The sequence below is a fragment of the Leptosomus discolor genome, chromosome 7 (genome assembly GCF_034619465.1).
Source record: "Leptosomus discolor isolate bLepDis1 chromosome 7, bLepDis1.hap2, whole genome shotgun sequence".
Lineage (NCBI taxonomy): Eukaryota > Metazoa > Chordata > Aves > Leptosomiformes > Leptosomidae > Leptosomus > Leptosomus discolor.
In genome coordinates, this window is record NC_141397.1 from 62,130,981 (window position 1) to 62,157,795 (window position 26,815).

At 39.6% G+C, this 26,815-nt stretch overlaps 1 protein-coding gene across 1 annotated transcript in view; it reads left to right on the top strand.

Annotated features, from left to right (window-relative positions):
* The first annotated feature begins 608 nt into the window (after window positions 1–608).
* Window positions 609–26,815, top strand: part of BCHE (butyrylcholinesterase) — a 28,642-nt gene continuing 2,435 nt past the window's right edge. The window contains exons 1-2 of the mRNA XM_009946254.2: window positions 609–2,122; window positions 22,134–22,300. Coding sequence (XP_009944556.1) covers window positions 609–2,122; window positions 22,134–22,300 — 1,681 coding nt within the window. The remainder of the gene's footprint in view (window positions 2,123–22,133; window positions 22,301–26,815) is intronic.

Genomic DNA, 26,815 nt, shown 5'->3' on the forward strand with positions numbered 1-26,815 from the left:
AATGCCATCTCAATGGTTTGCTTCAGCTCAGGCATCTACTTTGACACAAGCATATAGTTCAAAATTTATATGGACCTGGAAATCCTTGGATTAAAACTTGGCTTCAAGTTCTTTTTCAATGTTCACAGGATGCGTGTTTATGTGTGGAAAAATCTGTGCCTAGTGATGTTTGTTATCACTCTTTATTGATTTGAGAACACAAGTTGTCAAAGTAACCTCTAACAGAATAAGGGCTAGTCAGGCACGATATTTTCCGTCACAGATCACAAAATGTCCTGTGGAAATGCAGGTGATTACGTCTTCTACTAATCAAAGTAGTCAGAGTCTGCTTATATGACTTTACCTTCCCTGGTCTGACTTCTTCAATTCTATGGCTTTTCAAGTGACAGAGATTTTCGGAAGCACTAAACACTAAACACAGTCTTTGCAACACAACCAACTAACAAGAACTTGTGGCTAAAGACTGCTGATCTTTGTGCAGCAGCACCATCTTATTTTCAATGCCTTTGGAATGACCTACACCCTTTTTTGATTAAACAGTTTTGGCTCTGGTACTGATACATTGCAATATTAACACTGAATTTCTTTTTTCCTGGGTCTCAGGCATCATGGTTTGGACAAATGGTACAAGTCTCTATACCAGATTTCTTATGTGGCTTCTTCTCCTGTATATGTTCATGAGGAAGGTAATGCCTGAAGATAACATCATTACAACCAAGAAAGGCAGAGTCAGAGGGATGAACCTGCAGGTACTGGGGGGAACGGTGACAACCTTCCTTGGAATACCTTATGGACAGCCACCCATTGGTAGACTGAGATTTCAAAAACCAGAACCTCGTGAGAAGTGGTCAGATGTTTGGGATGCCACAAAACATGCAAACTCTTGTTACCAGTCTATAGATAAAACTTACCAAGGATTTCCTGGAACAGAGATGTGGAATCCAAAAACTAACCTAAGTGAAGACTGCTTATACCTTAATGTGTGGGTTCCTTCTCCCAAACCCAAGAATGCAACTGTCATGGTGTGGATATATGGTGGTGGCTTTGAGTCTGGGTCGACTTCCCTACCAGTCTATGATGGCAAGTTTCTGGCCAGGGTAGAAAGAGTCATTGTAGTTTCTATGAACTACAGGACTGGTGCGTTAGGATTTTTGGCTTTGCCAGGAAACCAGGAAGCTCCTGGAAATGCAGGTTTATTTGATCAAAGATTGGCACTTCAGTGGGTCCAGGAGAACATAGCAGCGTTTGGAGGCAATCCAAAAAGCGTGACTATATTTGGAGAGAGTGCTGGCTCGGCTTCTGTCAGCTACCATATCCTTTCTCCTGGAAGCCATCCTTTATTCACAAGAGCCATCATGCAAAGTGGATCTGCAAACGCCCCTTGGGCTGCAATAACAGCGTCTGAAGCCAGAAACAGAACAGTGGCTTTAGCTAAAAAACTCCAGTGTCCCACTAGCAATGAGACACAGCTAATTCTCTGCCTCCAAGACAAGGACCCAAAGGACATACTGGAGAATGAGATTTTTGTAGCATATGACCCTCTTTTACACATATATTTTTGTCCAACTGTAGATGGTGATTTTCTCTCAGACATGCCAGAAACATTGATTGAGAATGGCCTTTTCAAACAAACACAGATCTTACTCGGTGTTAATAAAGATGAAGGATCAGCGTTTCTAGTATATGGAGTCCCTGGCTTCAGCAAGGATAACGATAGCTTGATCAATAAAACAGAATTTGAAGCAGCTTTACGGCTGTCCTTCCCAGAAGCAAGCCCGCTTGCAATAGAATCGATTATTTTTCAATACACGGATTGGGAAAATGAGCAAAAGCCAGAACATTACCGTGATGCCATGGATGATGTTATCGGTGACTACAATATAATATGTCCTGCAATGGAATTCGCCAAAAAATTTGCACAAGTAGGACACAACGCGTTCTTTTATTTCTTTGAACACCGATCCTCAAAGCTCCCTTGGCCGGAGTGGATGGGGGTAATGCATGGATACGAGATCGAGTTTGTGTTCGGACTGCCCCTAGAAAGAAGAGTGAATTACACCAAAGCTGAAGAAATCTTAAGCCGGACCATGTTGAGATATTGGGCAACTTTTGCGAAAACTGGGTAAGTTTACTGTTGAAGTTTGTTTGATTGGTCAGATGCTTATTGTTTCACAGGTGGAAAAACCCTGGCTGTTTTGATGGTGGTATGAAGCCTGATGAGAATGACAAGGAAGGATTAACTGTTCAGCTATCTAGAATTCCTGTTTTAGTTCTGAAAAAACAGCACCTTAGTAAAACAAACTCTTGATGAGTAGCTTATTGTACTGGATAATCTTATGAAAACTATGTGTACCCACCCACAAAAACAAATATGAAACATTTCTTGCCATGGCAATAGTTCTTACAAGCTTTACAAAGTATTTCCTATTCTGGGAAAGACTTCCAACAGTAGTAATAAGAGCAAAAAAACCAATTTCCTTTAAGATGCAATTTGCTCAGAACATGCAGGTGTATAATATGGAGGTATATTATGTTCATATGATGAAGTGATTGGATTTGTAGGATGTTCTTTTCAGAAAGCCTATCTTCCCATGTGTACAGTAAGTATAATCCTGGGTTTCACTGAAGCCGATGACAAATCACTTGCTATTTCCATTAGACTCATCTTTCAGTGAAATATGTCCTAGCCTGTACAAGAAGCAAATAAGCATATTTCATTTGGATGTTTGAAATGGATTAAATACAGCCCCTCATTCAGTCTGTTTAGCTGGCATCCACGAGAAGTGAGGCAGCCCTTGCACTGCTCGGCAGGGTTGTGGGGCTCTCTCAATGCAACATGCAGTTTGAAAGGAAAAAATTTCGGTGCAGTAAGAAAAACATCCACTACTACAGTTGTGTATCATTAGTCTCAAGGCTGCAAGCCTGATGGGATGGGGAAGTCTGGACTTCTCAGAAGCTTGGTTTGTGCTCTCTCCTGAGAAAATTATATGTATAAAAATCTGTACCTGTGAGAACATACAATCAAACACTTAACTCACACTTTAAAAATCTTTCCTTAACCTAAATTTTTAAATCCTGCATTAATTTTACTTCCATGGTGGACTTTTCCTTTGATTTGTAAAGAATACGTAGATTTGTAAAGGCTGAAATCAACTTTGGAACAGGATCTAACTATTTTTCTCAATAGAACAGAAATCAGAGGAGACCATTGTGCTCATTTAGTCCATATAACCTTGTACTTAACACAAGTAGGACTTAAACATTTCCGGTGATGAAAAATCCAGAACAAATGTTGGTAGGTTGTTCTAAAGCTTAATTACACTTAAAACAGTTACAGTTACAAAAGGGTATTGTGTTTTGTCCATTATACTCCTCCATTTTCCAGACACTATATTTTCTTTGACAATTTCTAAGCTTTACATTACGATTTGTGTTCCATATAGAGATAGTTCTGGGCTCTCTTCAAATAACCCTTAATCCTTTTGGGGTTTTGTTGAATAAAACAGGTTATATTATTGAGACTTTCCCTATAATACATTTTTTTTTTCAAATCCTTAAGAGTGTGATTTGTCAACACCTTGTTGGAACTTTCCATGTTGGGATTAAAAACTGTCATTCCCAAAGAATTCTAATTATGGCTGTCATCCATCCCCCCTAGTTCAACCTGATATTCCCCTGTTTACTCACCCAAGGAAAGTACTATTTGCCTTGACCGTGGTGTTACGGTAGGAGCTGCTGTGTGCCTGCCTGTGCGCAGTGGCTCTGTGATCTGCCCCAGTCCCACCGTCCCCCCTGCTGCAGTGGCTCTTCTTTGGCTCTGGAACACGCTGCACTTGCTGGCTGGCACCAGCCCGTGGGCAGCCTGGCTCCTGCCCGACCCCTGCGCTGTCCCTTCATGTTACATTCCAAGGTGAACAGACACTTTATTTTTATATGCACTCTTTTCTTGACAGATTAGCTTGTCAATAGGTGTGATTGATTGTTTGCCTTGATATATAGGAATATTAATTACATTAAAAAGTTCTATCCATTTTGTATGTTGGAGCCTCTAATATTTTTTTTTTACCATAAGTGATGAGCGTATTAAAACTCAGAAAATGATTATACAGATAGCTCAACTCATCAATACATAGTGTTTTAATACAAGTTTTATTCTTGTAAAACTTAATCTGAAATTTAAGCTGTGAGCTCTTCCTACTTCCCTCTTTACTTGGAGCCTGATGACACCACTCCATACGAATTTGGTGTGGAAGATTTTAGCACCGAGAAAAGCATTCAACAGGGATGTATGTTCTGGAATTGAGCTGGGTGGTTGATTTATCAATGCCAAAAATACATCTGATTGATAGATTCCCAAGATGAAGTCTGATCAATGAGGTCAGGTAAAGCTTGTTGACAATTCCTGCATCGTGAAGACATGCTATGACAACATTGCTTTGAAGCTGGTGTCATTAGGCTCTTAGGGGAGAGCAAACTGGGTGAAGGCCTCTTATTACGTACTGAAGGTTTGCAACCTGCCCTACAGGTGTCTGCAGTTAGGATCTTACACCAGAAATAGTGCATCTTTCCATTAGACAGAGCTATTTCTTAGTAGGAAAAGAAAAATTCAGGTCTGTGTTAGATTTCTGTGAACTATTGGTTTCCACTGCATTATATATTTATATGTAATTTTTATGTACATATATACACAACTTTTACATGTATATATATAAAATTCTTAATAGCCTGCTGTGCAAAATAGAGTACACCGTCCCTGTCACTGTAGTTAGCTAAAATTAGACAACATAAGGTACATTCAGGTTTAAGTTTATAGAAGACAGTCTCGTCATCTAGTCTCATTATCATTTGCACTATAATTAGATTAGTCTACAGATCGAATTTCAAGTGGTTTCCACAGCAAACAGCAAATAATCCCTCCCTCTGCTTCCACCACAAGTATCAAAAACATCACTATTAGGGTAAACGCAATCAGGCAATTTATGTAACAGTAAAAGATCAGATAAGTATTAACCCATTATGTGACACTTTCTTCGTCATCCAGAACACAGACCCTTCAGGCTCTGTAACATGTTATTCATAGTATAAAAGGAGTGGGCAAATAACAAAAATTGTTAATAATTCCAAAAATAATAGCTGATCCTTGTTTTCCTGGCACCTTTGAGCACTTGGTAAACATTTATATAGAACTGGGTAAGCCCCGTTTAACATAATGTTTATAGCAAACTCTGGCATGATCAAAGGGCAAGCATCTGAGGGGAAAATTACTTTACCATTGATGTCTCCAGTAGATGAGGAGAAAATAAAGCAAAAAGATGAAAATCGCAAATACTGTATAGCACAATTTTTGGTGAGGGCGTTTGACCTAATATTCTAATGTGCAGAACTGCAAAAGCACAAGGGAGGGAAGGGCAGCCTGCAGAGGAAAGGGGACAGGTAGAGTCAACAAAGTCTGAAAGAAATCAGTTTTCTCCTGGTACTTTCTGGATGGAGGGACCAAGAGGTGGCTCAACTCACTGCATGCGGAGCTGTGTGCTCCATGTCACCGCTGGCACCGCAGCCCATGGTCTGTGTTTCTCACGAGGGGTCTTCAAACCCATACTTTGACCTTACTGATCTCTGGTTTTCGTTCTCACATCAGCACTAGGAATAAAAATGTCGACAAGAAAAGCCAAAGGTCCAAATGCCCAGTAAGATGATTTTCTGTTTCTTAGAAATACCTAATGTCATGTAAGAACAAAAGAAAAGATGTTAGGGTGAAAAAGAGAAGTGACTTCTTCAAAGGATCCCAAAAGTGTACATGAAATTCTTGATTTCTACATTTCTGACTTATCAAAAGGAGACTGTCAGCCAGCCCAAGAATTTCCCACTCGACCACCAGCCCCATCAATAGCTGATGCAATTTTCCAAATCTCTAGGCACTTCTGATTTCATGTCCTTGCTAAAAATAAGTATCAGTGACAAATGACCAATTTGCTGAAAAATTAACAGGGATAAAGATTTTCTGGTTTTAAATATGAACGGTGAATGGGTAATGTGGATGATTCAGCAGAAGAAGAGAACTGACGTTTCGCCTATGTGCTTGAAGTTAGATGCTGGTGTCCCTTACCAATATTCTCTTCAGAACCCAAGGGAACAGTACCATTTTTAGGAATCTGCCATATATTTACATGGTTCATATCATCTGTAAAGGCTCTGCTGAAATAATCATCTTTGACAATGAGCTACCGCTTTTCAGTCATGGGATTCCCTGCACATTCACTAACCCCTGAGAACTGTGGATACCATAACTACCTCTGTTACTGCATGTAGGGACAGGCTGCTCATCACTGTCTGCAGTATTTACCCACACAGATAATGTTAATTCATATCACACAGTCTGAAAAGAATGAAAAAAAAAAAAAAAAAGTAAATTACTTCCTGGGTCTGACTGTTCAAGCAGTTAACATGGAGTAGCTTGAAGAAAGGGTGGACTGGGATGCCCATAAAATATCTGCTAGTGATGTTTAAGATCAGCCCTTTGGATTACTTCTAGCTGATGCCAATCCTGATGCTTACAGATAGACCACAGGACTCAGGTAAGCACCCACCATAGAGCTGTGGCTAAGCAGACCAGCTATGTGGGTAACTTACCCTCCAGTTATACACTCGCAGCCCCTCTTCCCCTCAGAAATATGCTTAGTATTTATTTCAAGAGCAGATCTAAGTAATCATTGCAGCAAGGACGTGCTACACGTGGAGAAAAACAGCATGCTCTGATTCACAGTGTTTAGAAGAGCATCACTCCAGTAATCAGTGGTTTCGTCCGTGAGATGTGCAGCCAACTCCTGCACTTCCCAGGATGGCTGAAGTGCCTCTGCCCTCCGGTCCTGGGCATTCCCAGGCTCCCAGGTGTGCTGGTACCTGAAGTCCACCGGCAGATGAACACTTGTACCTTCCAATGACCTTTTCACTTTAAAATTGTATTCGATGTCTTGAAAGTGCATAGGTGGGAACTGTGAAGTCAGTCCTGGGGCAGATACTGGTGTTCCTTAAGGCACAGAGAAAGGTAGATGTTACTAAACGGCCAATAAATTCCTGGGATTGGAAGACAAAAGCTCCCAGGTGTGGCAATACTTTTTCCATCACCTGAACTCTTCTGATGTTTCATTATCATTACAATTTTTATTGATTGAACTTTTTGTATCATGTAAGGTTGACCAAGTATCCCAGCCATTCCTAGTGCTACTAGAATAATTTCATAAAATACTTTTTTTTTTTTTTTCATGTATTTGAGACTTGAAAGAATGATATTTTCATCACAGCCTCAAAAAATCTCTCTTCTACCAGTGAGGGAAGAAAGAGGGTTGTTACTGGTGCTGTCCGAATAAATCAAGTACAATAAAATATTTGGGTTATAGGAAAGAACAGATTCCAAAATCGATATTCTTGATTTATACTTTGATTTAAAATTCCTCAATTTACTCTGACCTAGGATCTCCTCAGCTGATTCTTGTATTTAAGAACATTGGCAGTTGAATATCAATTGTCAGCCTTAAAATCATTTGATAAAATTCCAGTCATCATCAAAATTAGACAGGCAAAGAGATGTGGCCAGACTGTTTTCAGCAGGACACCATAGTGTGATATCATATGGAAGGGGCTGGTCCAGGCTCAGTACAACTACATTTGCGTATTAGTAAAGTTCGTTTTAACAACATTAGATTAGTTTCCAGTGGCCTTCTCCTGAATGCTTTCCAGCACACTTTATTTTAAGTGACATCCATGGTGAAATAATTTAAATTTCTCTTTCTAAACACTTTTAAAATTAATTTCTCTGCTGCACTTTTGTTATTCTTCAGAAAGATTTCAGAGTAAGGAAGTGACACTAACAGGTACTATCAATCATAGGCAGCAAAATGCTCTGCTAACTCTAGTAAGAAGAAGTTTTATTTATCATGAAAAAATATATGGCATCCCAAACCAGTGGTTGCTAGGTTATGCCTTTTGCACTACTTTATTCATTAGATTTGGTAACCGTATTCTTTAGACATGAATGACGTAAAGTGACAAAGAGATGGACAAATCAGATGAGATGAAAACTCAAATAAGACTGTAGTGGAACACACAAAGATAACATTTTTAAGGCTTTGTGAAAAATGTTTCGGATAAAAGGAAACTGGCAGAACTTGTCTCACTGCCAGTTTTACAACTGCTGAAACAAATCTTTGCAGCTTTTTCTATAAAGTGAAGTCTTTGAAATATTTCCTGCTACGTTTTAGGGGAATTTGTGAGGCTTTGATTGTCCCAGTAAAGCTCTGAAGCACTTTGCCTGGTTATTATTGCCTTTCCCTATGTTCCACTAGTAGACATACAATAAATTTCACTGTTTTTCTTACCAACTTATCACAACATGTTTATAGAGAGTAGTTTCAGAACAGTGAAAACAGAAACAACAGCCTCATATAGAGTCCAGACAGCAGATTGAACTGGGGACCTATATACTCTACTTATGGAAAGGAATGAATATCCTGGTGAAAAAAAGAAAATAAAAATCTCCAACCACTCCTAATTTTCTAATACTTGAGAAATGAGGAAGTTTTACGTACCACCCGCCCATTTCATGGTAAGAAATTCACGGTGGGTTTTGTTTCTTCCTGAGATTAACCCATGTTCACAGGGGCTGAGGCAGGTGCCTGGCTTGGAGCCACTCAGATAAGACCTGGTGCTGGTCTTCACTGGCTCTTCAGGCACACCAGAGCTGTAGCTCAGCAGGACCAAGGGAGGCTTTCCCCGAGGCTGCTGCTTCTGACATCTCACGTTTGTCTAGAATGAGTAATTTGTTGTCTTAACTAGTGATTTGACTGGATCAGGTCAAGAATCCAGACAGAAGATTTTGGCGTGTGAGGTAGAAATGAAGGAGTATAAATGAGGCATGAGACAGGTTTCTAAAAACACAAAAAGATATACGGAAAGTAAAGTATTCCCTTCCCACGTTAGGGAAAAGTAAAGCTTTAATTTTGACCAGAAAGGGCAAATGCATTCTTATACTCACTGTCTTTCACTGGAATCACCTCTGAGCCATCAAAAAAATTGTGGAAATCACAGTCACGAACAAAAAAAAAAGATCAAATTTTAGGAAACTTACTCCATTTTCTCCACCTTCACTTTCAGGTTTGGGGTTCTTAGAAGTGACTTATGATCTTTCCAGAGTCCATACATATTGTTATATTCAGAAGCAGCAATGGAAACATCTTTTTAGCAATCTATTTGGAAATAGCGTCTCATGGAAAAAATCAGTAACTAGAGACTCACATTTGGCAGTCGTGTCTCTCTTTCTGGCTTGCAAGCTGACAAGCTGTCATTGAATTTCAAAATTGAAACCAGGAGTATTTGATTCAGTCATCTTTTGAAAATAGGTCTGGGATACAAATTGTTTAGATTGGCTTACTATTATTACAAATATTGCAAAATTACAAGATGTTTTGTTACTTTCCACACGTGCAGCAAAGGCAATTCTGTCCACACAGATTTTGTTCTCTCTAATGGATGAGTCAAACTATTATTTTCAAATGTGAGAAGAGAACATCTATTAAGGAAATGTCCAAATATTGTAGGAGTAATTGAACGAGATATAAAACTAAAACCTGAAACTCTAATGCAAAGGTTTGCCTTGAATCTAACACTGACAGCGCTTTATAGAAAAGGGTAAGCTCTGATACAATTGTCAAAGGCTGCAGGATCAAAACCACCCGTGATAATGCACGGTCCTCGGACTGAGCGAGGGGAACTCCCTGCGTCTGCAGTCTGAGGCTGACGCACAAACACACATGCAGAGGCACAAGAAAAGAAATCATAAAGTGGATCTGTTTGAGGTGGGCGTAGAGCTATGCTGCCTTTGGCTGACCCTGGAAAAGAAGAGAGGGAAATATCTTGGATGTGGCTCTACTTATTCTTGTGACAGAGACAGGTAGAAGAACCTGTACCGGACTTTGTTCCCTGCTGTGCCAGTAACCAGCAAAGAGCCCACACGGATATGTTTTGGGGAAAGGGGAGGAATCAGAGACACAACTGTTCCAAGAGCTGAAATAAAATCATGGCATGATTGCTACCTCAAATTTGGGAGTGTGAATAAGAAGCCTGTATGGAAATAATTCAGTGTTTGATGGCAAGTACATGAGTAAGGATGATGGGAAAACAAGAGAGGGAAATGGTAAGTGATGCAAGAGGCTAAGTGAACAAGAAAAGGCATAAAGAAGAGAGAACAAAAAAGAGATGGAAAGATGAGAGAAGAAAATGACTGAGAGACTTGCTAATCATTTCTGGGGGTGAAAGAATCTGTGAACAGTGAAATGAAGGAAACACATGCATGAACTTGTAAGTTATGTGTAAGGCAGGTTCGTATATAAGAGCAATACACTTCAGAGATAATCTAGGATTAGGGATTACTTTCCCTATATCATGACTTTTGCAGGCATGTAAACACATGGTTGCAAAAGCCACTGTGAAATTCTAATTAATGTTCACCCACAGTTAATCCTCTTTTTAGGGGCACTCTTCTGCTGTGCTGCTTTTCTGCAGCTTAGTCCTTGTTTCATCATCAAAAGACAGAAATTGAAGTTTAAAAGGTCTGCAAACCCCATTTTTCCAGGTGGTTCAGGAACACCAATCTGAAGTCCTGCTGAGAAATTTCACATGAAGAATGGAAACCTTTCCGTACACATTTTAATTTACTCCCCAACGCAAGAGATTGGCTTGTTTCAGGGAAGTGGCAAAGGGGAGAAAAGAGGAAATGAGGAGCAGCAGAGGTTACCTAACACTATATTTTTGAAGGTAGCTCAATATGGTGTTTAATTTTTTTTCAATCAACTGCAAGAGAAGCCACTTGTGGGTAGCTAGAAATTTAGTTGCAGGATTTGAGAGATTCTGTCCCCACAAATCTAGAAGCTGCATACGTAGAAATCAGGCATTTCACGCTTAAAGTTAGTGATGTTACGCAATTATATGCTGGCACAGATGTAAAATTAAAAACTGCCATCGTCTGCTTTCCCAGACATCTCTGGCAGCCACCTGTGTTCTCTACCTTTCCTTCAGAGGACATAAGACAACTTCTTAATTTCATACAATACAAACTCTAAAGAGTGTTGCCTCAAACTTACACCAGATATCCTTTTACTACTGGAGCTGCTGTTCAAATACTGTGATTTTTACTTTAACTAACGAAGATTTAAATATCTGCTTCTCGTTAATGTTATTCACTGTGATGTTCTCAAGGTGTAGCCTCCAAGTCAATTTTTTATACAATTGGAAATGTTTCGAGATTTAACTGTTGTTTTTTCCTAGTTCTGAAGTAGTCTGCATACTGTAATCTCCACAAAAAAAACCCCAATTTTGAAAGAGAAGAACTTTAAATAAGCCCAGATATCCTCCCTTCTTTACATACTATTTCTTCTTGACAACATGCCTTTCATGACTCTCTGTCCAAATGTTGGTATTTGGAGATGTCCCTCTTAGCGGAGTTCAAATCAGACTCAGAGGATGTTATAATGCTGGGGCATAATTTGACTGTGTTTATCAAAGAAAGTTACATGCAACTTCTACTTGTAAAAGTCAAACTTGCAATGAATTTAACAGAGATAAGAAAATAAGCTTTTTTTTAATTTTAATATGTCCTTTTTGCAGGGGAGGTTATGAACACTGTAGCTTCTTATTTACGTTTCCCATCATGGGTTCTGTTTCAGATGAAACAATAACACATATACACTCTACTAAAAGCTACCTAATGGTTTCATTTCTAAGACTGCTAAATACCACTAGATTATGTGGTAGCTGAAGTTTGAGACTCATGCTCTTCCTACTGTTTACAGAAATGAAACAGTGGCAGTAGTGGAAAATATCAAGAAAAATGCTACTGTGATGAAGTCCATCAGGACACAATGAATCCAGATGATTTTATTTGGTGCAGAGCTATGTGGAACATCCATCTTGAAAAGAAATCATTAGGGCAATTACAGCTGAAAATAAATCTCAAATATTATATCCTAGTACAGTATCTACCACACAGCCTGTATTGAAAATTTGGTCTCCGGAGATAAAGAAAGCATCGAATCTATTTATCTAACGATTTCTGAGTGCCTGGGATGAACTCTATTAATGGGAGAGAAAGCAAGAGATGGAAACAGCAATCATATACATATGAGTACAGTATTTACTCTTGCTCACAACCAACTGAGATGACAAATTTTACCAAAGCCACTGGGAATTTAAAACACAGTATTAATAGTTCCATGGCAATAAAAACATTTTTCTCTCCCTTTACACACTCTTTAGGTTAGTCCCAGGGAACAATTCTGGTTAAGATACTACATAAGTTTATGTTTTCCCATGTCATGAGAAGGAGAAATGAGGTTGTAGAGGAGATAAGACCGTTTCAGAGAATGAGTAAAAGGGCGAGTGCCATGTGCCTTCCTGTCTCCTTGTTCTTTTACTTGACCTTCTATGGAACTTACTTCCTCCTCCAAGATCTCAATAGGATTCAGCACTTCCTTCCATTTCCAAATACCCCTCTTCAACCTCTACAGGTAAGACTAAAAACTATAATTTCATTTGATTTCTTGCTGCAGCCAACAGTGTAAAAAAATAACAGCTTTAAAAAGTGGTCCTTGAAAGATAAAACTGACGCCATATGAAAGGGCATAAGGATCTTACAAAAGACTTTACAGGAACATTAAAAAAAAAAGGCAAAAATGTTCCTTTAGAATAAAAGAAGACTAAGCCAGAGTGTTGCCTCTCTTGTGTCTATTCAAATTGACATAAATATGAACTGGGAATATTCACACCACGACCTGGAGTCCTGGAGAACATGTGAAATCATCATTGTGAATTCTGTCCAGGAGGAGAGAAACTTCTTTTGTAAACAGCTACAGGTATTTCTCTAGCTGGGACCTTCTCCAAAGCTTTTGATGTCAATCAATCCGTTCCATTCGTTAGAATTTGGATTAGCCCTTAACTAGTAGGTTGATTAAAAAAGTGCTAGACCGGTCTTTAAACACCATGCAAAATAATGCACTGGATGCAAGGCATGTTAAGCAGAAGGAACAAAATGCATTTTAAAGTTCTTTACTGCTTTATCCCAACACATAATCCAAACACGTGAACAACTGTGTGTTGTAGGTATGTGATATTAAACACTTGTCCATCCAGCTTAGTGAGACTGTGAGCATCACACCAAGTGAGAGATAAGTATTTCTTAGAACAAGACAGGATAAAATATATTTTTGGTAGTTTAAAATTATCTCCACATTAATGTCAAAATTTCAGTCATTTTCCTGAACTATCTTTTGTCTTCTTGAAGTCATACCATTAGCTTGAAGATTATTCACTGGTTTTGGGATAGTTTTGTTTTTATTTTCCTCTTGCTAATCACTCTTCTCACCGTGGCAGCCTCCAGCATCGCAGGATCTTTCCATTTTCAGAGCTTTCTTTCTTTTCTTTGGCCAGAAACAATACTCTGTGATGAGAAAGATGCGAGATTCAGCATGGTCTCATTCTCTTCTTTACACCCTCTTCAAAACTGTGCAGAACACACGTGCATTTGGGATGTGCCATCTGAGATAGAGGGATCTCTGTCAAGGCTTTAGGACTGTAGTATAGACTTGCTGAGTGGACAGGAGACACGGGTCTGATAGTCCTCCCTCAGAGGGACCCAGTGGATATCGGGACAACAATATTCTCATTTAAATCAATATGGACACTCACTACTAACTAGAGCTAAATTTGGAGAAAGGCCTGGTCACTTTTAAATTTACCAGTTGCTCGGGAAAGAACGTTTTAACTTGCTTTCAAGTTTCTAGTGCTAGTGACTCTTAGACAGAACGGTGGGAATGCCGTTCCAGACCTTGTATGATAATCATATCTCATCGTATGTTATAAAGGCAGCGGAGTTTGGGCAGGGGCCCCTGGAATAGCACCCAGCTTTGCTGGACATTTTCACAGCAGAGGAGACCTATGTGCAGGAGTGCCTGCATGGGCCCAGGAGGTTAGAAATACACAGGCAGGGTCTGAAGGGCTCATTAGCTCTGCCTTGGCTGTCCCAGCTCGTTATTACTCCTGATAAGAGAGCAGACTCCAACCCAGGAGCCAGGGATTTGAAGAACTGAGCTCCTAAATGCATTGCAAGCATGTCCAAAGAGCTAAGACAGAACATCGTGGATGTAAATTTCTCAAATACTACATTATTTACGGCCAATACCCTAAGACCTACCTTGTCAATCCCTTATACATATCAGGAAATCACAAACAAGCACCAAGACATGCACAGGCAAGAATCATTTCAACTTGATGGGTTCGTCATGATGCTGTTTTGAGCAGAACACAATATGACCAAAAAAGAAGCAACAGCTTGTTGCTTCATTTCCTGAAACTGATACCAGTTGTAATAGTGCATACCACAATAATTTATAGTTTAAGACATTTAAAGACACAACTGCTGTCACCAAGCTGGCATCTGGAAGGAATATCCTGCGCTTTATTTAGCCTGTGAAGGTGTAAGAAAGCCTAGCTGCAAAGGTCCTTCTCCAGTTTCTGTCAGTTAAAAAGTATGCCAGCTGGATCCTGCAGGTTTCTTCAAGGATCAGCAGAAGAGATAATATTTACCTACGATACAACTTGCAAAGCAGTTTCCTTTTGCTGTGGCTCAGGGGCACTTTATAGTCACTAGATTACGAACTCATGCGTCATCTGTGAGCAAGAACTGAGCACAACAGGATATAATGAGCCTCCCATAAACAGCTGCTTAAGAAAAGCAATTTGAAGGACTGAAATCTGCCACCCCTCTCAACCTTGTAGTACCCAATCATATCAGTCCTTTCATGCATTACAGCGGGGATCTGAGTAAGGCTCAAACGTTGCAGAATCAAGTCCAATGATTTTTGCACCATAGTAAATGAGCCAGGTTTAATTACTACCAATTTTGAGAAACCGGTTGCTAGAATTAAATTCTAATAAACAAAACAATGTATCTAAACATGACAATTTTATTATTTTTTTTCTAAGTTCCCCAGTTCTGATACCTTGAGAATGCTGATGCCACGAGGCTGCAAGGAAGCTTAGTGTATGAAACAGATAATCATGGACACTTTCCAATCACCCGATATCGCACAGGCTGACAATACCCCTGTCTGAGTTGTCACCTTTCAGTAAGGTAGTTTTTAGAGCTTGGTTATTATAAACGGCACCACTCACCCTTTTCAGCTGATTGATAGATTAGATAGCTGCTATCTTTTCCATTAGTCTAAGAGGGTAAACACCTCAAGAGAGTGTTTTAAAATTAAATATTAAGTGTGGCAATGCATTTGTACAGAGGGTCCATCAGTTCAACAGGTAAGATGGTTAGCAATTAGCTGGTATGAAGGAATACTCCGAAGAGCTGTCTCAAACAAAAACTATCAAAGTAACTTGTCATGTGGTATCACGTACAAAGAGCACCAACTGGTAGCACTAGTGACATCAAAAGTAATATATGTATTTGTGAAGTGATGGCGTGTCAGCTTCCCGGTTCATTTATTTAGGGGTGACACATCCCTCGTCTTGCTATTCTAAATGGGCCAATTCATTAACTTTGGATAACGGACAGAGAAGTATCCCTGTTGTCTTGCCTTTGCTTTTTCAGTTTCTAATAACAAAAGCCTCAAAGTGTACAATTTAATGGAAAATATTTTGGCATAACGTAAAGATTTTGTCCAGGGAGTCCATCAAATCATTTTAGTAGGTGGAAGATAATTAGCTAACTTGTGAAAATGTTCTGGATAACTCTCTGAATTTCAAAAATCTAAGAATAAAGTCATACTCAATGATACAAAGGTGGACCCAACTGATGATAGTATTGCATCAGAGGCAATCCACACACGCAGTGAGAACTTTTCAGATTTGTACAGGCCTCAATCTCTGAACGAAAGGCTTATACAGTAATTAGAGCTTCTGGGGATGTCTGTACAGTTAACAGTGGGTGTTTTTTTTACAGGTGTTACAGATATTTCTTCTCCCTTGCTAACCTTTCTAAGGAAAGTTTCCAGAACAGGTTAATTTCCTCTGTTCCAAAAGCTAGGACTGCTCCTCAGGTTAAGGACTTTGAGTCTTCAACCTCACAGCCCTCTCCAGTGTCTACTTAACAGTGAGTCATCTGAAACTAATAGGCTGGTATGAAGAAACTGGCATTAAGCCAAACTGTTGGAGGGTTTGAGAAGATTCAACCAGTGCTTAACAGTAAAATCTGCTCTTCTTTTTAATAGGACTGGGCTGGAAAGTACCTGTTAGGCTCCCAGTCCTACCATCTGAGCCAAGCCTTACACAAACACGCACTGTCACTACTCTGTCACCCCCCTGGGGACCGTGCCACAGCCTAAAGTTGCTGTTAACCTGGCCCTTGTGTTGCAATGAGAAAATGAACATAGGTATAAATATCACGCATTGTGGCCTTTAGAAATTATGTGAAGCATCTGGACACGTTTGCCTGACTAATGCCACAAACACTTCCCGCCCCTCTGCAGCGAGCGGGGCTCTGGAGGGGTGAGGCAGCAGAGGCGTGCCTGGTGCTCCTTGTCCGCTCTCCTGCTAATCAGGAGTGTTCAAGTGGAAACGAGGGAAAACAACAAAATGTTTTCTTCCGGGCTAGGGTGAAAAAACAACACATTTCGTCCGTATTGGATTAGAGAAATAAAGATATTTTGATTGGGTATGTTGTTTAGTGCTAGCATGATTAGTGGAGATGTTCTACACAACACAACCACTAATAAAGCAATTGTAAAACCCAGATAAATTTTTAGGATACAAATCTTGTGGCCTTTCCTCAAAGTGTGCAAGATTCCCATTGTGACTCCTCTGAAGTCAACAGGATCACTTCTTGGTTGAGGCATCAGCAGGAGGGACTCAGACTTTGGCCATACTGCAGAAAGAAGCACAAATGCTGGCATAGCCTGTCCCTCAGAGGGGCACAGAGTTGGAGGCCAGAGCTTTGATGCAGACTCATCACATGAGGGTGTTACCCAGGAGCCCTTACCATCCTATAATTTTTTTTAATCTACCTGTAGCTTCACTAAAGCAGACAGGCGTGTTTACCCGTGGTGCAGTGGCAGCGTGACATATGGCACCAGTCGTTAGTTTGGCATGTTTGCTTCTGTTTTAAACCACACAACTCTGCTTCCAACCCCTTACAAGATCAGCTGTTGATACTATAGCCCAGCTGATTGATTCATTTTTCCTCTGAACCTTGGATTTCTTTACCCTGTACTATCTTACTTCTTTTCACTTGGTAGAAATGTGTTAGGAGACAACATAACGAAAATTTACAATGCTATAGAAAAAGCAGTGCATTAGGTAGTTCTACAAGGACAAAGACATTATTAATTAAGTTCAGTCCTATCAGGTTTTGTACTAGCCTGCTGCACGAGTGTTTGCAGGGCTGGAAACCAAGCTGTGCTGCTGGAAGCCTTCGTGTGCCTGCTCTGAAGCTACCTCGGATACAGCTTCGGCAGCTGCTTTTATTGCAGTATAGACACGTGCCACATTCCCAGAGCTACCCCCGGGTTGAAACATCTACAGTACACTTCTTATTTGATGCCGAGAGGACTATTTCCATAATTCTTAAAAGCTTTGTAATGCTACTGTAGGAAATGTGCAAGAGACAGGGTTATTGTCGCTGTTGCATTCGCTCTAAGGCCGTTCCCTCTCCCTGATACCTTGTGCCCATGGTAACACACTGTAAAATGCCATCCTGTGAAAAACAGCTGATTGCCCGTAGTGCCTGACAGCTACAAGGAATCACGAAAGCTAATAAGAATGATTCACATTCCCCCTCTCCTCCCTTTAAACCGGCTGTTTAAAAGAAAAGGGGGACGAATGGAAAATAAGCGTCGGCGGTTACATCCCGACTGAAGTCAATAAAGTCGCACCAAGGAGGAACAGATCTCCACTTGATTTCAATTCTTACTGCACGGGGGCAGGGGAGGGTGCAGCGGCATTATCATAACTTTTCATTAATCTCAGTGGGCAACCCGTTCAGCTAACGAGACCCATGCCAGCAGAATGCCAGTCTGGTGATAACCTGCAGAAGGCACAGAGGAAGAAATTGCCTTGCTAAGTGTCTGCGTCTGGTGGGCTTGCTGCTACCCTGATGAGAGCAGGAGGGAGGCAGAGCTGTGCACGGAGAGGCCACCTTCCCGCGGCTCTGCACAACGGGGAGGAAGGGGAAATCCTCTACGGGGTGAACTGGAGGCGAGCGAGCTTGCTGAGCTCTTCTCAGAGCAGGTCAGAGGGAAGCCAGTTGCAACCGAAGAGACAATTAAGAGCAATAACACACTGCTCAGGTGAAATTAGTGTCCGCCTCCTCTCAGGGAGCAATATCTCTACGAACAGCTTCAGCCAGGCAGAACAAATATTTGTCTGTCTAGAGGAAGGGGCTACCAGGGACTGGAGGTAAAATTGTGCTTCAGCCTGTGAATCTCTTAGTGAGTTTGGGTTGGTATAATTTATCTGTGTAGACAGCCAAAATGATGTGGGTTTAGTGTTTCTTTTCCTCAAGAGAAACACACAACATGTTAACCTGATCCATTTACAAATAGAGCAGCTAAATAGGAATACAGTGAAAGCCTGGGACAATCTAAGCTGGCCTGCGGTACCGTTAGTGTTTACAACACTCATTAGGATGGTAAATGGTGCCTAAAACCGTTTTCAGGAGACTTATCTGAGAAAATTCTTCTTTGTGGACTATAATAAAATATAACTAAACAATAAAAAAGAACGTCTCTGTTAAACGGTACCACAGCAGAGTGAAAACTATTCAGAGCTCACTCACAAAAATAAAGTGAATATTTTACAGATACTTTATATCATGAATGCTTACCAAAAAAAAGTTAGATGATGAATTACATGATAATATAATAACACATGTGTATGATAAACCACCTTAAATGTAATGCTATGTGAATACTAATAAATATGCAGTGAACTAGTATTGTATTCCAGGCTATATTGGTTATATTAATGAGAATGGCAATGTATGTACTTTTATTATGATTAATAGAACTATGTTCAGGTTGTTGCATCTTTCATCTGAACCAAATTAACTTTCTCTTTCTAAATTTATTGAAGAGGAGCATCACATACGCAGAAATGATCAACGAATAAGCTCCTCTAAAGCCCTCTTCACTCCTGTGCCAAATCTAGTATACTTACTATAAATGAGGCTTGATAATTAAATGTTATTGACAGCTACAGACATTTAATACCCAAAGGGGGAAGACCCTGGTCTCAGTAACAATGAGTAATACCAAACAACTTCCACTGAGCACAAGATTAAATAAAGCTCATGAACTACAACGAGAGCACATGGACGTATAAAGGTAGAACATAAGAGCAGCTTTACTGGAGACTGAACCCAAAGATACTGTTTTTCAAGTTAATGAGAAAATAAGTTTGGCTGCCTTAAAAAAACAATTAACTGTAAATTAGCTGTTGTACTACTATCAGAGATTAGAGAGAGTCCAGCCTATAACTTCAGGGCATACACAAAGGGAAAAAAATAGCTGAAATAATGAAATAAATTCTGTTTACAGCAAAGTTTAAACACAGGTGGTTTGGGGTTGGTATTTTTTGTCTGTTGTTGTGGTTTGGTTTTTTTCCTCTCTTGCATTTCTCCCCTGGGAGCAATTCAAATAATTGTATTTCTTAATTGCCATAGGACTTGCTCCTGCAAACGTTAAAAAGTGTGTAGAAAAGGAGCTACCTTCTTTCTAAAATACTCAGTGAAGAATCTCACTTTTTCTCCAACAAAATGAAGGTCTGCCCTGACTAGAGCCTATAGATATGGAGAGAGGTCTAAGAAAGGCGATTAGTGTTTGACAAGGCAGATGCACAAAATAGAAGTCTGTCCTGAAGATGTGTGACCCAAGCCCTTTCAGAACACACCTTCAGGCCCCATTGACAGCACTGGGGTGGGCAAAACTGAAATGTACTGGAAAAGAAATGATTGAGTAGTAACAGAAGATGAGAGAGAAGAGGTTAGAGGAATTGATAAAGATGATAGGATGGAGGCTTCCATGGAAGTTTTGAGCTTTGTTTCAGTAGAAGCAAGCTCCTATAATCAGCAAAGGTTGTCCAGCCAAACATAGGCAGAGACAAGGTTGTGCAGTGTATCGGATTCCTTTCTGTTCAGTGAAGATATTCTCACAAGACTTTTAATTTTCTATGTCAATGTTATTCAACTTTGAGTTTTGTACAAAGAATAGGGAATTTTACAGATTATTCTGGGCACTGCAATTCTCATCATAAAGTTCTTTGGAAGAAGAAATGAACAGTAATTGTAGGAGAACAACGAGGTTATATTCATAACTTGTTCTTACCAGTTAAAAATTATACTCCTGTGGTCTCTCTATTTTGCTGTAACTGGGAGCTACTTTTTAGCTTGGGAAATTTTCAATAATGGAGCTAAGAAACAAATTTCTGGACATTTCTTTGAACAGTAAGCTTCCTAGAAATGCAGAGAAAATGTCATAATCAGCAGGTTCACCTATTTCAAAATGCTGTGTTCATCTGACAGTTCTTTCAATCATTTTTAGTAAAATACATCTGTAGCCATTGTGTAATCCCCCCTCACACCTGTAAATTATAATGTGGAATGTCATGATTTATTTCATAGCATAAAAGCTGTTAAATGAATACTGACAGCACCATTAGCGTTCTGATCTTGAACTGAAGTGCAAGTCAGCTCTGCTTAAGTCATCATTCTCATGAGCCACAAATAAATGTGCAGTTTAAAAGGGTGCCATAGGTTAATCAAAGCAGAATTAGTAAAGAAAAATTAGCAAAGAAGGGAGCAATTCATGAAACGACATGCTGAATCTCTTACCTAACATCGTTTCCATAAACACTCAGTGCCAAAGACTCCAGAATACTAAAACATGGGCTGAAAACTTGGTTCATTATGAATGAACTAAGAAATTTCGATATTACCTCGGCAGTTGAACCTTGTACTCTGGCTGCTCCCACCTACAGCCGGTACCTCCTTCCCACTCTTGACAAGCGGAGCTCAAGTGGACTCCACACACCCTAGACTCCTCTCTGACCACCGCCTTCTGGGAAAAGTCCTGGTAAAAAGTAAAGTACAGATAAGCAAGTTAACTTAGCTAATAGTAATTTATCCCATCAAGAATCATCAGATACTGTTGCTCTGCCCTAAACCCCAGATTCCTTGGTATAAGTTTCTAGAAAAGAAAATGAGTCCTTCTGCTTGCACTGCAATAAGATGTTTAATTTGTGCTCTTAACCTCTTCTGAACTAATGGTGATTTGCGGCTGCTTAAAGTATAAATCTACTTTTTCTGAAAAGCATATTCTGTCTCATTTTTTCCCTAAAGCAATGCTCCCCATTTTGTTGCTCTTCTACACACTTAAACCAAAGATTTTTTTTCTCCAGTCATAAAGATACTACATCTTGTCCTTTTTGGAAGTGAAAAACTGGATGCCTGTCCCTAGAACCTTATGAATTCTGTTGTATTATAAACATTTATCACAACTATTTTAATACTAACACCTATGATCCTTTCACGTGCAGAGCTTGTTTCATAAAGTCAAGCACTCTGTATCTCTTCCCAGTTTCCAAAAGATTTGAGATTGTTCATGTCTGGCACTCTGCTAACAGGGCTCAGCATACTTCAAGGAGGAACAGTTCCTTGTTAAGGAGGAATACTTGTTTTCTCTCCCAACACAGCTCTCCTCCAAAGTTTAGACATTATGCCTACCTTTGCTTGCATTTTTATCTGAGCTATTTAGTCCAATCTATTTGTCTATCTGAAGGGATCAGCAACATTCAAACTAAAACATAAACCACTTGACCTCCCAAAATGGTCGGTTCTTTTGCTCTTAAGTCACCCGTAATAATTTACAGCTTCAGTAAGAATCTCCAAATTCAACAAGTGTACTTTGTGTATGGTCGTTTATTAACTTTTTTTCCCTTACATGAACACAGTACAGCCCAAAAGGGGAATATAAATAATTTTTTTTTTTTTTTTTAAATGAAGTTAAATCAAATTACCTTTCTTTTCTCCCCTGTTATTTACAAAAGTAATTTCTCATTCTAAATGAAATGTTTCTTTTCTCATTTAGAACTCCAAATGGGACCCTGATTAATGGAACAAGATGGCCAGTCTTCACTAGTACCGAACAGAAATATTTGACATTAAATACCGGCACTTCAGAGATACTGACAAAACTACGTGCTCAGCAGTGTCGGTTCTGGAATACTTTTTTTCCCAAAGTCCTGGAAATGACAGGTAAAAATGCTTTTATAGATGCTTTTCTATAACTTTTATACAAGGATCATTTGCTTGATACTAACGTGATACTTGAGTTTAAATCTTTACATTCCCCTTTGTAACGGAACTTCCATAAGATGTTCAGATGTTGGACAAAACTGCCCATGCTGTGGTAAGGGTGCACCCTGTAAAGTGCCCTGTGCTTCTGGCCGTGGGCTCACCACCCTGTAGCACCCTGTTACGTACCAGGACAACTCCTGGGACAGGCCACTCAGGACTCATGCGGTGTGGAGGATCTCTTCCCCAAAGTGGAGATGCAGCCACAGTGTGAGACATGGAGGGGACTACAAATCTCTGTTCTCATGGTGCCCCCCCATGAGGGTCTTGGCACTGCCTGGCTCTGGGTTCCTGGGGTACTGGAGAGAGCAGGAAAGACATTGCTAAAGGGGGAACTTGCACTGGGATTTCTGGAGGGTTTAGATGTTCTGTATAAACTTCTATCTAAGGTATATTGTGGGATGTTATATTGGGATTATATTCTCTGTTATTTGTGAGAGATTATTATTATGCAACTAATCCACAGAGGATATTAAGTGCATTGTTGCTGCCAAGAGGGGATTCTGTTCTACATCTCACGTGAGAGCGCCTTGTGTTTTATTTCTAGAGTGTTAATCATTGATGACAACCCAGAGACTTCAGGATTTGCCTATGCAAAATAGAACTGATTTGTGCCTGACCGTGTACACAATAAATTTATGAGACTTCACTACCTGGAAAAGTATAATGGACTGTTTGAGAATTTTAGGTTGAATGCAAAGGACTGGAATTTTCTTTAGAAGCCCGACGCCACTGTTTTTGCAAAGGCCACCAAACAGACCAAGTCTCTGCGCGTCTGGACTTCGAAAGGAATTGGTTTTATAAAGTGATTTTGCAGCTCTGGAACTGCATTCTGCAGTTTGACTTGGGGAGGAGGGGGAAGTCTCATTTCAAAAACAAGATACACTTTTTAAATGTTAATTAGTAATTTACAAGCTTTCTGTAAGATTCAGTTGGAATGTTAGTCTTAAAAATATGTAAACTTTCATGGTGCACAGATGATTCTTTCTGAAATAATTTATTCCTTCCTCATTTGGGCCTATAACTGTATTATGGCTCAATTTTTATCCCCTCTCAATTCAATAGATGTTTTTCAATTAAATCAAGACAAGCAAAATCAGTAGGTAAAATGAATAATTTATAAAGCATACTCTGCGATTTTAAAATCACAGTATACCAAATTATGGATGGATTTTAGGGAGGTTTCTCAAATTCTGACGAGCCCTTTATGCTGAGCCAGGAGAACTGAACTGTTTTACATATTTCTTTAACCTGTCTGTGAACCCCTATTGAGTAATGTGCATCTTACAAATGGGCTGTGCATAACCAAATGCTCTGTGGCAGAGCAGAAGAGAGCACATCAGCAGACATAGTTCAACACATCTTGGCAGGCCAGCAGAGTTGCTCTGCGTGGTGCTGTGGTGTGAGGGATGACGCAGCGACACCCTGGATCTGCCAGGAAACGTAAATAAATCACTTTGCCATATTCAATCATCTACAACATGAATTTACATGATTTAATTAAAAGAAATTCCTGAGCATATTCTCAGCAAAAAGGAAAGAATCATCATGCCTGCATCCTAACACAGAAACGAGACAAGAATATTGTCAAGAAGTGCTGCTGCTTTGTCACGCATCTACGTCGTCCAGTCCTTGAAAGATTGTAACAGAAATACTAGGGGTTTATATTTATGTTCCCTATACAATCTTAAACAAGTCCGACAAAGAAGCCTTTACGATTCTGCTTGCAAATACGATATAACACTTTATGTTGTAATCATTCTCTTCAATGAAATATCGTTTTGCTTTCCTATCTCGTTTTATGCCTAAAGGACACATATTTCCTCGCTTTCTGAGGGTCTACCTTTTCTGTTACTACTTCCATTGAAATATCCTTATAAAAAAATGTCTGTGTTAATGTGGTATAAGATGACAGAGAAAAAAGTAGGGAAATTTTATGTTATCATTGCTGCAAGTCATAGTTCAAGTCGGGTTCAGATAGACAAAGTGGAATTACATCAGTTAGAACTTGAAGAGGACAACCAAACTGACTTATTTTGCAGAAATTGCAAGGGGATTTCACACTGTGCCAAGCGGTCAGCATTTGGCACTGCTGCGCTTGGTAACAAACCACTTGTTTAGTCACTGATCCACTCTAGCACAAGCCTTGCTACCCTCTTGAAGTCTTCTCGGCATGTAATAGCTGGCTTCAAAGGTGTTCAGCATCTGAGCAAGCCTGTTCCCATGACAGGCCGGCTAAGACAGGTTCCTTGAAGCAGTCAAATACACGAGAGAGTAAAATATTTCATCCCTGTCATCATTATGGTTAGATTTTTTCAATTTTCCTTAAGCAACAAAATCTGACTTGTTAAAAAAAAATTCTTATGGTTATGGGTTGAGAAAACTAATAAGAAAAAAAAAAGGCACAAGTTTGTATGATTTTGGAGGATTTCTTCTGTCTTCCCCTTTAATTTCAACAAATAAAAGTGTAGTTGAACGCAAGTCAAAATCAGTAGTTTTGCGTCTAACTTGATAATAATCACTAGCCAGGTAAACTAATCCTAGACCACTAGCCAGGTAAACCACACCTAGACATGCCTTACACGGGCTGTCAGTTCCAACTAGACACAATTTCTGCACAGATTTCAACCCTACTGCAAAGGCACTGAAAATCCCTCCATTCCCACTCACCCCAAGACAAGCTGGGAACATTCAGCACTTCATATTTCATTTGAAGGCCTGAGCACTCGGACGATCCCCAGAACTTTTTCTGATGACTGCTTCTAAAGGAAACATACCGGAGGGACAGTAAACAGCAAGTGACTCTTAAGAAGCTTTTACAATAATCATGTGTTAATTATAAAAGCATCTATGTTAGACTCTGCCTCCTTAACACAACCCTTAAGGCATCTAAAGCCCCCACTCTTTATATATGCCCATTTCCTCTTGATTATAGAAAGCTGCAGGCAAACAAGCTTTCCTCTTATTGCTCCGTTGCTATTTTAGTGTGCCTAATACATATAACACGTATTTTTCTGTTTTATTTGATATTACTGCATCATATACCATCTATAGAAAAATCAAAGTAGCTAAGATAAATAGATGGTATTTAAAACAACCCTAAAAAGATTTTGAATGTGAAGACAAAGAAAAATTCAACCTCTTGACCAGCGAACAACCAAAATAATTGTTTTTGTTGTGATCCTCCAAAGAGTATCTGTATTCTATAGAGCTAAACACTCAGGGTAGTAAGAATATTAAAAATATGACTAATTAGAAAATTCGCCACCAGAAACAGTTTTCAGTTTCCACAGAGCTAAGGCTGCACTCATCATACATGCAGAAAAGTGAACTAGGCAAAAGTAACCCCACCAGTTCTACTGACACCTACCGACAAAGTAAGTTTGAGCCCCGTGCACCCATGGGCAATAAACTATGTACCTCAACAATCTGATTTCTTTCTAACTCCAGTACCTTGCATCCCAGGCCATAGGAAAGATAACAGCCCCTACAATATTTCATTTCCCAGAGAGCTCTATCAACTTTTTGGAAGATGAAAACAAACAAACAAACAAATTTAAAAAATCTGAAGTCCTTAAAAATATGTATGGAAACAAATAGACTGTTGTGGTTCTAAAAGCATTGATATTCAGAGTGTGTGATTAAAGAACATTGAATATAGAGATCCTGAAGTATAAATACTACTTGTTTTCTCCTTTCTGGACTTTGGTGTAGATATCATCACCATGAGAGTCTACAGCATAGATAAACTTGTAATATTTATCATACTAATGAATCAAGGAGTTTGCAGGTACCCACATTTATGAGCTGTTGAGGACAGAAAAATTAATTCTAACTTGTCATCCCTTATTAATTACACTATATCGTAACAGGTATATGGCCTTTGTCCCAATCTTAATGTTAATACACAAAAATATGTTTAAGATTAGCACTTTGGTAGCACATCTAGCAGTTCAAAAAATGATGGTATGGAGATAAGTTTAATGTTGCTATAACGCCATAAAGCAAGGGCTGTGTTCTATGTGTGGAAAGAAAAGAAATGCCAGCTGTCTGTGCTGACACTGCTGAAGAATCAAAAAAAAAAAAGCCCGTTCATTTTTTTGGGTCTGGTAAACTGGGACCTTTCTGAGCACTGAGGTATGATTCATTGTCTGCTGAGGTCTCCCCTTTTCTCCTTGTAAACTTCACTGAGCTTTGCATTAGGCTGATTGCTGTTACTATAGGGTTTGGGGTTGCCTAAACGACTGCATGTAGCAAAACAACCTCCCTGCGTTATTAGCTGGCTGCCATAGTACCGCAGCGCCTTGTAGAAGCCCAGTGCTCTGAGCTGTAATTATCGGTCAAGTTGAATTCTCTAATCTTTTTTTTTTTTTGCCTTCTAGCTGTCAGCTCATCTAAGTCATGGGTGGTTGCTTC